Source organism: Pristiophorus japonicus, chromosome 17 (assembly GCF_044704955.1).
Source record: "Pristiophorus japonicus isolate sPriJap1 chromosome 17, sPriJap1.hap1, whole genome shotgun sequence".
NCBI lineage: Eukaryota > Metazoa > Chordata > Chondrichthyes > Pristiophoridae > Pristiophorus > Pristiophorus japonicus.
The window spans coordinates 41,713,125-41,728,963 of NC_091993.1; the positions used below are offsets into that span (position 1 = coordinate 41,713,125).

The following is a 15,839-nucleotide window of genomic DNA, read 5'->3' on the forward strand; positions in this document are numbered from 1 at the left end:
GAACGAGCAGTGCAGATAATCAAACAGGGGATGCTCAGAATCCAAGGGGGTTCCCTACAAAGCCGCTTATCATGCTTCCTGTTGGCCAATAGATCCCGACCACACTCGCTCACAGGGGTTCCACTCACAGAGCTGCTAATGAAAAGGACGCTCAAAACCAGGTTATCCCTTATACACCCTATTATGAAAGAAATTGTTGAGAGCAGATGTCAATCACAATGTGACTACCATGACAGGAATGCGAGGGCGCGATGTATTGATGTCAATTATCCTGTTTTTGGCCTTAATTACGCTGCAGGGCCCAAATGGCTTGCAGGCACTGTGATTGCCAAAGAGGGGAATAGGGTTTTGGTAGTTAAACTTACCAATGGACAAATCTGCCACAAACATGTGGATCAAACTAAAAGGAGGTTCAGCAACTCCATAGAGGGAGCAGAAGAAGAACACGACGTAGAGTTTACTCCACCACAGGTGACCGAACACCGGAACCAAGTGGAGGAGAGCCCAGTCACTGTGGGCAGTCTGGACAGGCCTGAGGCACCGCAAATAGCAGACACTCAGGCCAGCGCCCAACAACCAGAGCCCCAACTCAGGCGCTCTACAAGGGAGCGTAAACCACCAGAGAGACTTAACCTGTGATCCCAATAAAACTTTGGGGGGGGAAGGTGATGTCATGTATTCAACTATCATTGTAACCCATACATAAGCTGACCTAAGTTGTACACCTTGAGAACACTGACCACAGGGGGCGAACTTGTGGGAGACACTCCTAACCTGGACCTTCCGGTATAAAAGGAGAAGCTCCACCCACCGTCTGTCTTTTGAGGTCTTCGTAATAAAGGTAACTGATCACAGAGTGATCTTCTCTCAAGTATGGACCTTGTGTGCATTTATACTGTATAATAAGGATATATTAAAAAGGGCACTTGAAAAGTGTTTGGAGTGTCGTTCCCCCCTTTAATCAGCGGGCACTTGATTTAATGTTTATTTTTGTTTTCTACAAAAAGAGTTGTACAGCTGTTTCCCATCTTGCTGTCCGGAGGAGGCGGTGATCCCCAATGAAGTGCTCTCTATGCGGGAGTCCTCCCACTATTTATTGGGGACTTGGCCTGGAGGGTGTTGCTCGGAGCAGTCCTGTGCAATAAGTTTTTAAGTCGGTTCACGGGCTCCCAGGCCACCTGTAATTTCTGCGGTCTAGAGGAGTCTGTGTTCCATGTGTTTGTTGAGTGTGCGAGGTTGCAACCCCTCTTCCAATATCTGAAGGAGCTGCTCCTCAAATTCTGGTTGCACTTCAGTCCCACACTCCTGATGTTTGGGCACCCTGTGCGGAGGGGAGCGGGCAGGTCGGAAGACCTCCTCATAGGACTGCTCCTGGGCAGGGCATGGGCAAGGGGGCCATCACCCTGTCCAGGCAGCGGGCAGTCGAGGGGGTCATTCAGCCCGACTGCCTGCCTCTCTTCCACGGTTACGTTTGAGCCAGGGTGACCCTGGAGATGGAGCACGCAGTGTCCACCGGTATGCTCGCGGCTTTCCGCAAGAGGTGGGCGCCGGAGGGACTGGAGTGCATCATCACCCTTGGCAACCAAATTTTAATTTGAACCACTAATATACAAGTTAATTTGTTTAATTTGTCAGTTTTAGTGCCCCTCTAGAAGGGGGCACTTGATTTATTGTTTTACAAAAATAGTTGTAAAGAGCTGTTGCATTGTGAATGGCTTAGCCAGTCACGTGACATTCACATGATTCAATGAAACCCCAGCCAGTTGGTCTAGGTCATCCAAGATGAGACATGCGGTTGTGAGCCTAGTGGATGAACTGGTAATGTGTAGTGTGATTGTTAAACCTTTGTTAATAAACCAACTAGTTCTTAATAGCAATGTGTTGCTAGGAATTCTTAAGCAAAGAACCCATGAAGCAAATACATTACAGAGGCCAGCGGGTTAAGTCTCCCGTTACATTTTAACTGTCTCCCCCACCCAGTTTGCGCTGGGCAAAGGAGTTAAAATTTCCCCACCCGTACCCCACTCCCCCAGGAGCGGGAGGCACGGCTAATATATCTCCTTCCCGACCCGAGGATGAAAAGTCCAATTCTAGCATCCTGAGATACACCACCTCAGTGCAGAGTATTGATTGAACCTGGGGTCTGTCTGATCTGTGTGGCTGAGTTGCTCACACTGCTTTACACAGCTGAGCCACAAGGAGCGGGGCCTTAACTTTTTGGCATAAACACAACACTTTAATGGTCAGTTTTATTAATACTGTCTTATCTATGAAGGATTATAGTAAACACCCATCCTTTTATGGTGTGTTTCGTCCTTTAATTACTCCTTTCTTCTCTGTTTCCTTTAAAATATGCTGCAACTTCAAAAAACCATGTTAGATCCAGATGTAAAATGCCATCTGTTTAAAGCTTAGAGATGGTTTACATGATGTGAGCAATTTCTAAAAGATAGATTCAAGCCGCAGATTGTTGAGTTCAACATAAAGTAAAGGAAAGCTTTACGATCATAAATTGTTCTTACTACATCTGCGATTAAACAATAGGGGGGGTGGGGAGGGTGGAGTTAAGAACTAAATTGTTCTGAGTATTCCAAAACCATCTAAAATAGTTTTAAAAGATACAATATTTGATCATCGTCCCCCCCACCCGACCCCAAATTGACACATGGGCATCTACTTTTCCTCCAATCGGGAATATTTCTGTATTTTTGTATATATATGTATACCCCATGAGACCTGATTCAGTCTTTGTACTGTTAGTAAGGTGCTGTGACTGAACATCTTTGTCAGGTGCAGGAAGCTCCATGGAGCCGGGCCTGTCCCAGTAATTCCAGATGGGGATTACGGCAAACACAACCTCCATTTGCCACAAACATGGCGCATGATATTGGAGGAGGCGGGACGGAGGTTGAGGGGTTTCCCACACTGTGAATTTCCTTGGTCTTAGCCTCCCTGCTGCCAAGTAATCTGAACTTGGTGTGCAAAATTAAAGCACATGGTATTGGGGGTACTGACATGGATAGAGAACTAGTTGGCAGACAGGAAGCAGAGAGTCGGGATAAATGGGTCCTTTTCAGAATGGCAGGCAGTGACTAGTGGGGTGCCGCAGGGCTCAGTGCTGGGACCCCAGCTCTTTACATTATACATGAATGATTTAGATGAAGGAATTGAGTGTAATATCTCCAAGTTTGCAGATGACACTAAACTGGGTGGCGGTGTGAGCTATGAGGAGGACGCTAAGAGGCTGCAGGGTGACTTGGACAGGTTAGGTGAGTGGGCAAATACATGGCAGATGCAGTATAATGTGAATAAATGTGAGGTTATCCACTTTGGTGGCAAAAACACGGAGGCAGAATATTATCTGAATGGCGGCAGATTAGGAAAAGGGGAGGTGCAACGAGACCTGGGTGTCATGGTACATCAGTCATTATAAGTTGGCATGCAGGTACAGCAGGTGGTGAAGAAGGCAAATGGCAGGTTGGCCTTCATAGCTAGGGGATTTGAGTATAGGAGCAGGGAGGTCTTACTGCAGTTGTACAGGGCCTTAGTGAGGCCTCACCTGGAATATTATGTTCAGTTTTGGTCTCCTAATCCGAGGAAGGACGTTCTTGCTATTGAGGGAGTGCAGCGAAGGTTCACCAGATTGATTCCTGGGATGGCAGGACTGACATATGAGGAGAGACTAGATCGACCGGGTCTGTATTCACTGGAGTTTAGAAGGATGAGAGGGGATCTCTTAGAAACATATACAATTCTGACGGGACTGGACAGGTTAGATTCAGGAAGAATGTTCCTGATGTTGGGGAAGTCCAGAACCAGGGGACACAGTCTAAGGATAAGGGGTAAGCCATTTAGGACTGAGATGAGGAGAAACTTCTTCACTCAGAGAGTTGTTAACCTGTGGAATTCCCTACCGCAGAGAGTTGTTGATGCCAGTTCATTGGATATATTCAAGAGGGAGTTAGATATGGCCCTTACGGCTAAAGGGATCAAGGGGTATGGAGAGAAAGCCGGAATGGGGTTCTGAGATGAATGATCAACTATGATATTGAATGGTGGTGCAGGCTCGAAGGACCGAATGGCCTACTCCTGCACCTATTTTATATGTTTCTATGTTACTATGAACTCTGGCATGAACCCAGCATAGAGGGCAGCTCAACAATAGGGGTGGGACCCACCATCGGGTCTTGAGCCGTGGCCAAGAACGCCACAAGAATGTCGGCGACGCAAGTCACATCACCTCTCCCCTTTATAATTCTCCGAGCCAGGAGCGCCAACAATCCAGCGAGTGGCTTGCCAGCACCGCTTTTCCTGTTAATGTTAACTCCAGGTGTGGGCACTTAAAAAGTCCACCTCATTGTGTGGTATTCACACCTTTCAGAGTAGACAGGAGAGCAGGATGGATAACCCTCGTAGCCTTTGGTACATTGTGGTTGTGGGTTCAAGTCCCACTCTAGGAACTTGAGCACATACATCTAGGCTGACACTCCAGTATAGTGCTGAGGGAGTGCTGCACTGTTGGAGGTACCGTCTTTCGGATGAGACGTTAAACCGAGGTCCCGTCTGCCCTCTCAGGAGGACGTAAAAGACCCCCCAGCACTATTTCGAAGAAGAGCAGGGGAGTTATCCCCGGTGTCCTGTCCAATATTTATCCCCCAATCAACATAATAAAAAACAGATTATCTGGTTATTAGCACATTGATGTTTGTGGGAGTTTGCTGTGTGCAAGTTGGCTGCCGCATTTCCCACATTACAACAGGGACTACACTCCAAAAATACTTAATTGGCTGTAAAGCGCTTTGAGACTTCCGGTGGTCGTGCAAGGCACTATATAAATGCAAGTCTTTCTTTCTTTATTGTACAGGGCAATGCAATTAAACGGTAAATGTTAGTCCTGGGACGGTGCGAGGGCAGTAACCTCTCTGGGGCTGGACACTCTGTGCCTGGCACAGAAGTCCCACCACGGAAATAGAATGGGGGAGACCGCCCCTCACAGGGCGCGCGCTCCATTTCCTGTTGGGGCGATGTCCAGGGCGCTACTCGGGCGGGATCGGCATCGCTACACATCTAATCCGTGTAGCACTGACGCATTTCAACGCCCCTCCCCTTCTGTTAAAGGGACACAATCATGCTCAAAATTATTGGAGAATAATTGACTGATTTTAAACATTTTTAAATCCGAGCATTGATCCTGGTCCTGCCAACCTGTAATGCCTTGAAATGCCAACAGCTGGCATATAACTGTCCATTTTAGTACCTCGAAAACTAAATGGATTTAAATAACAACTTGTTTCAGTGAATAATACTGATTCGTACCAAACTGTGGAGTTATAAAGTATAATACAGATGATGTATGCTGTATTTGATACCGGCACCATGAGATAATTCTACAACTGTGGTCAATAACTAATGGAAATGTCTATCCTTTGGAAACGAAAATCTTCAGGGTCGTAATTCGGCACTGCCGTTTTTGAGGCGGTGTCACCGCCTGAGTGCTGATTTTACCGCCGGGCGTTCGGTGCAGGCTCTAACTGCCAGATTCAGTTTTTACGCCCAAAGGTAAGAGAGCAGCGCTAAACAGTGGCTGAATTTCGCATTGAGAGGCTGCCGCCATGCTATCTGGAAAACGGGAAGAAAAGGAGAGAAAGAAAAAAAACCCTCAAACTTCTCCGACCCACGCACAAACTTCCTCACTGTTACAATGAAAAGAAGATGAAATAAATAAAGAAAAAAAACTTATCTTGATCTCTGGGCGATTCCGCCCGAGCACCGCGATGTTCCCTCCACTTTTGCCCGGCAGTACGGAGGTCTTGCCGTTAGGCGACCGTACAAACCAAATATCGCGGGAGCGGCGCACAGGGGGCATTGCACGCTGGATGGTGTCACCACGTGGGTGGCGTTAGACGGCGCAGCGTTACCTCTTAGTGCCTCTACCAAAGAGCCTACCGAATTTTTCCCAAGTCGTGGACGCCGCTTAACATCGACGGTAGGCGCTTGCCGCCCGGCACCGTGCTAACGAACGGCGTTACAAAGGAAATTTCGACCACTTAATGTTTGAAACAGATAATTCACCTTATTCAGTAGAGTTCCTTTATAAGAGCCTAACTTCTGTATCAGAAGCTCTCCGTGTTCTTTCCTGTTAATAAAGTCTTTAAGAACATCCTGTAAGATATAAAAAATAAATTGTTTTCTGAATTTTTAGTGTTCATGCATAAAACTTTAAACCACTTGGAGTATTGTGTACAATTTTGCACACCATGCCTGGATTTCCCTCCCATTGGCAGGATTGTGGCATGGCAGTTCGAACACCTGCCCATTTGAAGCCATCGCTAACCCCTCCCAGAACCTCCACTCGGGACAGGTTGGAGAGCAGAAACCCACCGTGTTGGTTTATGCTGCTGGGGGGTTGGGGACCAGGGGTGGGGGTGGGGGGGGGGTGGAATACAGTTCTGCTGCAACTTTAAGAGGCTGTGTAGCCACATCACTTCGTGGCAAGTTGGCAGAAAGAACAGCAATCTCAGGAATGGAAGATGCAGATTTTCCGATGCATTAGTGAAGGTGCCAGGAATCCCCATATCAGAGTGGTGCAGGATGGTAGAGAGCCTGTTAGTGCTCAATCACCCCAAGAACAATGCAGGAAGATTTTGATGACCTTACAAGGGTGACCAAGATAAATTAAGGCTAGAGTGTTAATACACATGTTCTACCACTCACACAGCTTCATTCATCTCCTCACATCTTTTTCTCTCAGCACATGAGTGTCAGTGGAACTCACTTCCACGAAGGGCAACCTTTCCAAACACCTTCTTCACTCAAAACCAGCCCCTCAACTCACGTTGGCTGTCCAGGGCGTCTTTTAGTATTCAAGGACACTTCTTTTAAAAAGAGAGGGCACCTTAAATCTCTCATCATCATGGCAAGCATGACCTCATATGGGAGAAGTCTCCATGGCACTCACAGACCTGTAACATTAGCTTCTGTCCCTCCAAAGGAAAAGATGGCACAGAAACAGCTGCAGAGAAGGACAATGGCAGAAGGACCACCATCACTGAAAGCTGTGTGGGGTGAAGTTGGACATTGATGGGAACTCAAATCAGGCAGAATCACTTTAGCCGCCCGTTATACGACACGGCCGGTATTGTTCTATTGACTTCAACAGAATTCAATATCGGACGAGTGTCTATTGGGCGGTCGACGCCATACCACCTGTTTATGTGTCGCCGCCTTTGTCCAATTTCAACCCCTGAATCCACAGGAAGAGAAGTCGATTGTTTACGAGAAGGTGTTAGATTAACAGGAGGTGTTAGGTTAAGAGGTTTTTTTTTAAGATTAGGAGGTATTAGAGTTAATAGGAAGATGGATAAATGAGAATGTAGATGAGAGTAAAGCTGGAGGTGAGCTGGCAAGAGAAGGTTGCTAAAGGCTGGGCATGGCTCAGCATGCTGTTTCAGCTTCTTGTGCTTTCATAAAGTATTGCATAGCCCTGGCACTAAGATCTCTATTTCTTCAAGGGCAAATGTCATTGTGTGCATTGGAGGGGGAGGGTGAACAGCCAGTTGTCGTGGTACATATAGGTACCAACAATAGAGGTAAAAAGTGGGATGAGGTCCTACAAGCTGAATTTAGGGAGCTAGGAGTTAAATTAAAAAGTAGGACCTCAAAGGTAGTAATCTCAGGATTGCTACCAGTGCCACGTGCTAGTCAGAGTAGAAATAGCAGGATAGCTAAGATGAATACATGGCTTGAGGAGTGGTGCAAGAGGGATTCAAATTCCTGGGACATTGGAACCAGTTCTGGGAGAGGTGGGACCAGTACAAACCGGACGGTCTGCACCTGGGCAAGATCGGAACCAATGTCCTAGGGGGAGTGTTTGCTAGTGCTGTTGGGGCGGGGTTAAACTAATATGGCAGGGGGATGGGAACCTATGCAGGGAGACAGAGGGAAATAAAATGGGGGCAGAAACAAAAGATAGAAAGGAGAATAGTAACAATACAGCAGTTATCATGGGCGACTTTAATCTACATATAGATTGGGCTAACCAAGTTGGTAGCAATGTGGAGGAGGAGGATTTCCTGGAGTGTATTAGGGATGCCTTTCTAGACCATTATGTCGAGGAACCAACTAGAGAGCTGGCCATCCTAGACTGGGTGTTGTGTAATGAGAGAGTACTAATTAGCAATCTTGTTGTGCGAGGCCCCTTGGGGAAGAGTGACCATAATATGGTAGAATTCTTTATTAAGATGGAGAGTGACACAGTTAATTCAGAGACTAGGGTCCTGAACTTAAGGAAAGGTAACTTCGATGGTATGAGACATGAATTGGCTAGGATAGACTGGCAAATGATACTTAAAGGATTGACAGTGGATAGGCAATGGCAGACATTTAGAGATTACATGGATGAACTTCAACAATTGTACATCCCTGTCTGGAGTAAAAATAAAACGAGAAAGGTAGCTCAACCATGGCTAACAAGGGAAATTAGAGATAGTGTTAAATCCAAGGAAGAGGCATATAAATTGGCGAGAAAAAGCATCAAACCTGAGGACTGGGAGAAATTTAGAATTCAGCAGAGGAGGATAAAGGGTTTAATTAGAAGGGGGAAAATAGAGTACGAGAGGAAGCTTGATGGGAACATAAAAACTGACTGCAAAAGCTTCTATTGATATGTAAAGAAAAAAAGATTAGTGAAGACCAACGTAGGTCCTTTGCAGACAGAATCGGGTGAATTTATAATGGGGAACGAAGAAATGGCAGACCAATTGAACAAATACTTTGGATCTGTCGTCACTAATGAAGACACAAATAACCTTCCGGAAATACTAGGGGTTCGGGGGTCTAGCAAAAAGGAGGAACTGAAGGGAAATCCTTATTAGTCAGGAAATTGTGTTAGGGAAATTGATGGGATTGAAGGCCGATAAATCCCCGGGGCCTGATAGGCTGCATCCCAGAGTACTTAAGGAAGTGGCCTGAGAAATAGTGGATGCATTGGTGATCATTTTCCAACATTCTATTGACTCTGGATCCGTTCCTATGGACTGGAGGTAGCTAATGTAACACCACTTTTTTAAAAAGGAGGGAGAGAGAACACGGGTAATTATAGACCGGTTAGCCTGACATCAGTGGTGGGGAAAATGTTAGAATCAATTATTAAAGATGAAATAGCAGCGCATTTGGAAAGCAGTGACAGGATCGGTCCAAGTCAGCATGGATTTATGAAAGGGAAATCATGCTTGACAAATCTTTTAGAATTTTTTGAGGATGTAACTAGTAGAGTGGACAATGGAGAACCAGTGGATGTGGTGTAGTTGGACTTTCAAAAGGCTTTTGACAAGGTCCCACACAAGAGAATGGTGTGCAAAATTAAAGCACATGGTATTGGGGGTAATGTATTGAGGTGGATAGAGAACTGGTTGGCAGACAGGAAGCAGAGAGTCGGAATAAACGGGTCCTTTTCAGAATGGCAGGCAGTGACCAGTGGGGTGCCGCAGGGTTCAGTGCAGGGACTCCAGATCTTTACAATATACATCAATGATTTAGATGAAGGAATTAAATGTAATATCTCCAAGTTTGCAGGTGAGACTAAGCTGGGTGGCAGTGCGAGCTGTGAAGAGGATGCTAAGGTCTCAGTTCACCAAGACATAATTGTATGGCAATCTGATATGCAAAACAATAAAGTGCAGTCCTCCCGATCCCTGTCTCCTCCTCCCCCCAATCACTTTCCCCCCTAATCACTGCACCCCTCCCCCCAATCACTGCCCCCCCCACAATCACTGCTCCCCCCCATCGCTGCTCCCCCCCAATCACTGCACCCCCAAATACTGCCCCCCACAATCACTGCCCCAATCACTGCACCCCCCAAATACTGCCCCCACAATCACTGCCCCCCCACAATCACTGCTCCCCAATCACTGCCTCCCTCCCCCCAATCACTGACCCCCTCCCCCCAATCACTGAACCCCCACAATCACTGCCTCCCCCAATCACTGCACCTCCCAATCACTGCACCCTCCCCCCAATCACTGCACCGCCCCAATCACTGCCCCCCCAATCATTGCCCCCATCCCCCCAATCACTGCTGCCCCAATCATTAACCCCCTCCTCCCAACCACTGCCCCCCCAATCATTGCCACCCTCCCACCAATCACTGCCCCCCCAATCACTGCCTCCTCCCACTAATCACTACTGCCCCAATCATTGCCCCCTCCCCCCAATCGCTGCCTCCTCCCAATCATTGCCCCCCCTCCCCCAATCACTGCCCCCCCCAATCACTGCCCCCCCCCCAATCACTGCCTCCCCCCAATCACTGCCTCCCCCCAATCACTGCCTCCCCGCCTATCACTTCCCTCCCGAAGGTTGTGGGTTCAAGAGCCCACTCCAGGGACTTGAGCACAAAATAAATCTAGGCCAACACTCCAGTGCAGAGCTGAGGGAGCGCTGCACTGTCAGAGGTGCCGTCTTCCGTATGAGACGTTAAACAAAGGCCCCATCTGCTCTCTCAGGCAGACGTAAAAGATCCCACAGCACTATTTTGATGAAGTGCAGGGGAGTTATCCCCGGTGTCCTGGGCCAATATTTATCCCTCAATCAACATAACAAAAAAAACAGATTATCTGGTCATTATCACATTGCCGTTTGTGGGAGCTTGCTGTGCGCAAATTGGCTGCCACATTTCCTACATTACAAGTGACTACACTTCAAAAGTATTTCATTGACTGTAAAGCGCTTTGAAAGAAAGAAAGACTTGGATTTGCATAGCGTCTTTCACGACCACTGGATGTCTCAAAACGTCCGGTGGTCGTGAAAGGTGCTATATAAATGCAAGTCATTCTTTTTTTCTTGTTCTCCCCCCGCCACCCGATCACTGCCTCCCCTCTCAATCACAGCTTCCCCTCATGCCCTCAATCACTGCCTCACCCCTCCCCCCGGATCACTGCCTCACCCCTCCCCCCGATCACTGCGATTTCACACATCCGGTGGTCATGAAAGGCGCTATATAAATGCAAGTCTTTCTTTTCTTCTTCCCCAATGATTATTGCCACCCCCTCCCAATCACTGCCTGCTCCCACCCAATCACTATCTCCCCGCGCCCCCCTCCCGATCACTGCCCACGCCCGATCACTGCCCCCCCCCGCCTCCCGATCACTGCCCCCCCGTCCCGATCACTGACCCCCTCCCGATCACTGCACCCACCCTCCTGAACATTGCCCCCCCTTCCCAATCACCTCCCCCCTCCTCCGATCACTGCACCCACCCTCCCGAACATTGCCCCCCTTCCCGATCACTGCACCCCCTCCCGATCACTGCCCCCTCCCCCGATCACTGCCCCCACCCTCCCAATCACTGTCCCCCCTCCCGATCATTGCCCCCCCGCCGATCACTGACCCGCTCCCCGATCATTATCTCCCCCTCCCGATCACTGCCCTCCCCCCCCGATTACTGACCCCCTCCCAGATCATTATCTCCAACCCCTCCCCTCCCGATTACTGCCCTCCCTCCCGATCACTGCCCCCCCTACCGATCACTAACCACATCTCCCGATCACGATCCTCGCCCCCCCCGATCACTATCCCCCTGCTCCAAATCACTATCCCCCCCACTCCCGATCACTGCCCCCTCTTCTGATCACTGCCCCCAATTAGTACCTCCCCCCCTTCCCCAATCACTGCTTTCCTCCCCCAATCACTGCCTCAACCCCCTCCCAGTCACTACCACAAACCCCTGCGATGACTACCTTGATTTCTCCCACCCATTTGGATTCAGAAACTCAGGAATAATTTGTAGACAAAATTAAACTGAAGGCAGTCAAGTTGGAGGAAACAACCAGGGACCTACAAAAGGACCAACATAACTCAAATGAACTGAGAGCACAGATAGACATTTGGGAGTGTGATATTATAGCTATTACTGAAACATGGCTGAAAGAAGGGCAGGTATGGCAGCTCAACATTCCTGGTTACAGGGTTTTCAGACGGGATAGAGAGGGGGATAAAAAAGGAGGTCGGGGTGGAGGGGGGGTCGCAGTATTAATTAAAGAAACAATCACATCTGTGAGAAGGAATGATATGATAGAAGGATCATCAAATGAGGCCACATGGGTTGAATTGAATAATGAAAAAGGGACGATCACACTATAGACCTATAAACCGTCAGAGGGAGATAGAAGAGCAAATATGTAGGCAAATTTCTTAAAAGTGCAAAAGCTATAGGGCACTTAAACTGTAGGGGATGTCAACCACCCTAATATTAACTGCGATAGAATTAGTGTGAATGGTATGGAGGGTGCAGAATACATAAAATGTATTCAGGAGAACTTTCTTAGCCAGTATGTAGCAAGCCCAACAAGGGAGGGGGCGGTTCTGGACTTAGATTTAGGGAATGAAGCTGGGCAGGTGAAGTGGGAGAGCATTTTGGTGCTAGTGATCTTAATTCAGTTAGATTTAGTGTAGTTCTGGAAAAGGACAAAGATAGACCAGGAATAAAAGATTTCAATTGGGGGGAAGCCAATTTTGCTAAGCAGAGAGGTGATTTAGCCAAAGTGGACTGGAAACAGCGACTGGAAGGTAAATCAGTGTCAGAGCAGTGGGAGGCATTCAAGGAGGAGATCCTGAGGGTACAGAGCAAGTATGTTCCCTGAAAGACAAAGGGTGGGAGTAACAAATCTAGAGCCCCCTGGAAGTCAAGGGACATACAGGGTAGGATAAAGAAAAAAAGGGAAGCTTATGACAGATACCAAGGGCTCAATACTGCAGAAACTCTAGAGGAGGATAGAAAATGCAGGGGTGACATTAAAAAGGAAATTAGGAAAGCAAAGAGAGAGCATGAAAAAATATTGGCAAGTAACATCAAGGAAAACCCAAAGATGTTTTATAAATACATTAAGAGCAAGAGGATAGCTAAAGAAAGTGCAGGGCCTATTAGAGACCATGAGACCTTTGTGTGTGGAGGCGGAAGACGTGGGTACGGTTCTTAATACTTTGTGTCTGTTTTCACAAAAGAGAGGGGCGATGCAGACATTACAATCAGGGAGGAGGTGTGTGAAATATTAGATCAAATAAATATAGTGAGAGAGGAAGTATTAAGGGGTTTAGCTGCTTTGAAAGTGTCTAAATCCCCAGGCCCGGATTAAATGTATCCCAAGCAGTTAAGAGAAGCGAGAGAGGAAATAGTAGAGGCTCTGACCATCATTTTCCAATCCTCTCTGGCTACAGGTGTGGTGCCGGAGGACTAGAGGACTGCTAACGTTGTACCATTGTTTAAAAAGGGAGAAAGGGATAGACCGAGTAATTACAGGCCAGTCAGCCTAACTTCAGTGGTGGGAACATTATTGGAAAAAATTCTGAGGGACAGGATAAATCTTAATTTGAAAAGACACGGATTAATCAAAGACAGTCAGCATGGATTTGTTAAGGGAAGGTCATGTCTGACTAACTTGATTGAATTTTTAGAGGAGGTAACAAGGAGGGTCAATGAGGGTAGTGCGTTTGAGGTAATGTATATGGATTTTAGCAAGGCTTTTGATAAGGCCCCACATGGCAGACTGGTTACGAAAGTAAAAGCCCATCAGATCCAAGACAAAGTGGCAAGGATCTAAAATTGGCTCAGAGGCAGGAACCAAAGGGTAATGGGTGGTTTGTGACCGGAAGGCTGTATCCGGTGGGGTTCCACAGGGCTCAGTGCTGGGTCCCTTGCTTTTTGTGGTATATATCAATGATTTAGACTTGAATGTAGGGAGTATGATTAAGAAGTTTGCAGATGATACAAAAATTGTCCGTGTGGTTGATAATGAAGAAGAAAGCTGTGGTCTGCAGGAAGATATCAATGAACTGGTCAGGTGGGCAGAACAATGGCAAATGGAATTCAATCCAGAGAAGTATGAGGTAATGCATTTGGGAAGGGCTAACAAGGCAAGGGAATACACAATAAATGGTAGCACACTAAGGGTAGAGGAACAAAGGGACCTTGGAGTTCATGTCCACATATCCCTGAAGGTAGCAGGCCAGGTAGATAAGGTGATTAAGTAGGCATACGGGATATTTGCCTTTATTAGCCGAGGCATAGAATATAAGAGCAGGAAGGTTATACTTGAACTGTATAAAACACTAGTTAGGCCACAGCTAGAGTACTGCGTGCAGTTCTGGTCACCACATTAGAGGAAAGATGTGATTGCACTAGAGAGGGTACAGAGGAGATTTACGAGGACGTTGCCTGGACTGGAGAATTTTAGCTATGAGGAAGGATTAGATAGGCTGAGTTTATTTTCTTTGGAACAGAGGAGGCTGAGGGGAGACCTAATTGAGGTGTATAAAATTATGAGGGGCCTAGATAGAGTGGTTAGGAAGGACCTATTTCGCTCAGCAGAGGAGTCAATAACCAGGGGGAATAGATTTAAAGTAATTGGTAGGAGGTTTAGAGGGGATTTAAGGGGAAATTTCTTCACCCAGAGGGTGGTGGGAGTCTGGAACTCACTGCCTGAATTGGTGGTAGAGGCATAAACCCTCAGCATGTTTAAAAAGTATTTGAAGTACCGTAACCTACAAAGATACAGACCAAGAGCTGGAAAGTGGGATTAGGCTGGATAGCTCTTTCTCGGCCGGCACGGACACGATGGACCAAATGGTCTCCTTCCGGACTGTACATTTCTATGATTCTATGATAGGAGCCAAGATAAAATCTGTAAATGGGTGGAATAGAGGCAGATGAAATATAACTGTGAAGTACTGCACACTGGGAGGAAAATAAGTGTCCACTAGCGATGGGGTAGAACCAGTTAAAGATAATGAAATCTGGGATTGATAACATATTCGGGCTGATTTTCCAGGGGTTGCACTGCTCGGGGCAATGTGAGTGGAAAGAACTGCACTCACTGGGATGGAAGGACAGACTTTATATAGGAACAGGAGTAGGTCATTCAGCCTCTCGAGCCTGTTCCGCCATTCAGTGAGATCATGGCTGATTTGCGACCTATCTCCATATCTTTAGCCCGTATCTCTTAATATCTTTGGTTAACAATAATCTATAATTTTCTTACCCTACAACATTGACTATACTTCAAATCGTACTTCATTGGCTGTAAAGCGCTTTGGGACGTCCGGTGGTCATGAAAGGCGCTATAAAAATGCATGTCTTTCTTTCTATCAATCTCAGATTTAAAATGAACAATTGATCTAGCATCAATTACCATTTGTGGAAGAGAGTTGCAAATTTCTACCACCATTTGAGTGTAGAGGTGTTTCCTAACTTCGCTTCTGCAAGGTCTGGCTCTAATTTTTAGACTATGTCCCCTAGTCCTGGACTCGCTAACCAGTGGAACTAGTTTCTCTCTATCTATCCCATCTGTTCCACTTAATATCTTGAAAATTTCAATCAAATCACCCCTTAACCTTCTATATTCTAGGGAATACAACACGAGTTTGTGTAATCTCTCCTCATAATTTAACACTTCCAGGTATCATTCTGGTCAACCTACGCTGCGCTCCCTCCTTCCTACGTTGTGGTGCCCAGAATTGCTCACAGTATTCCAGGAGTGGTCTAACCAGGACTTTGTATAGCTGAAGCATGACTTCTACCCGCCTTGTATTCTAGTTCTCTAAATATAAAGGCCAGCATCCCATTAGCTTGTTTTGATTATTTTCTATACCTGTTCATGACATTTTAGTGATCTATGGGCTTGAATTTTCGACTCACCGCCCACTGCCGCTGACATTCCTCTTCGGGTTCCGCCCAGTGCCACTTTTGATTTGGGCTGAAGCAGGCGGGAGGCGAGAACCGCCGGGAACCGCCCGCTGACGTCAGCGGGTGGCCGAGTGGCGTAAGTGGACTCCCGCCCGCCGTGATACCAG

At 47.0% G+C, this 15,839-nt stretch overlaps 1 protein-coding gene across 1 annotated transcript in view; it reads right to left on the reverse strand.

Moving 5' to 3' along the window:
- Window positions 1-15,839, reverse strand: part of cfap161 (cilia and flagella associated protein 161) — an 88,880-nt gene that overhangs the window by 61,458 nt on the left and 11,583 nt on the right. The window contains exon 2 of the mRNA XM_070858680.1: window positions 6,073-6,162. Coding sequence (XP_070714781.1) covers window positions 6,073-6,162 — 90 coding nt within the window. The remainder of the gene's footprint in view (window positions 1-6,072; window positions 6,163-15,839) is intronic.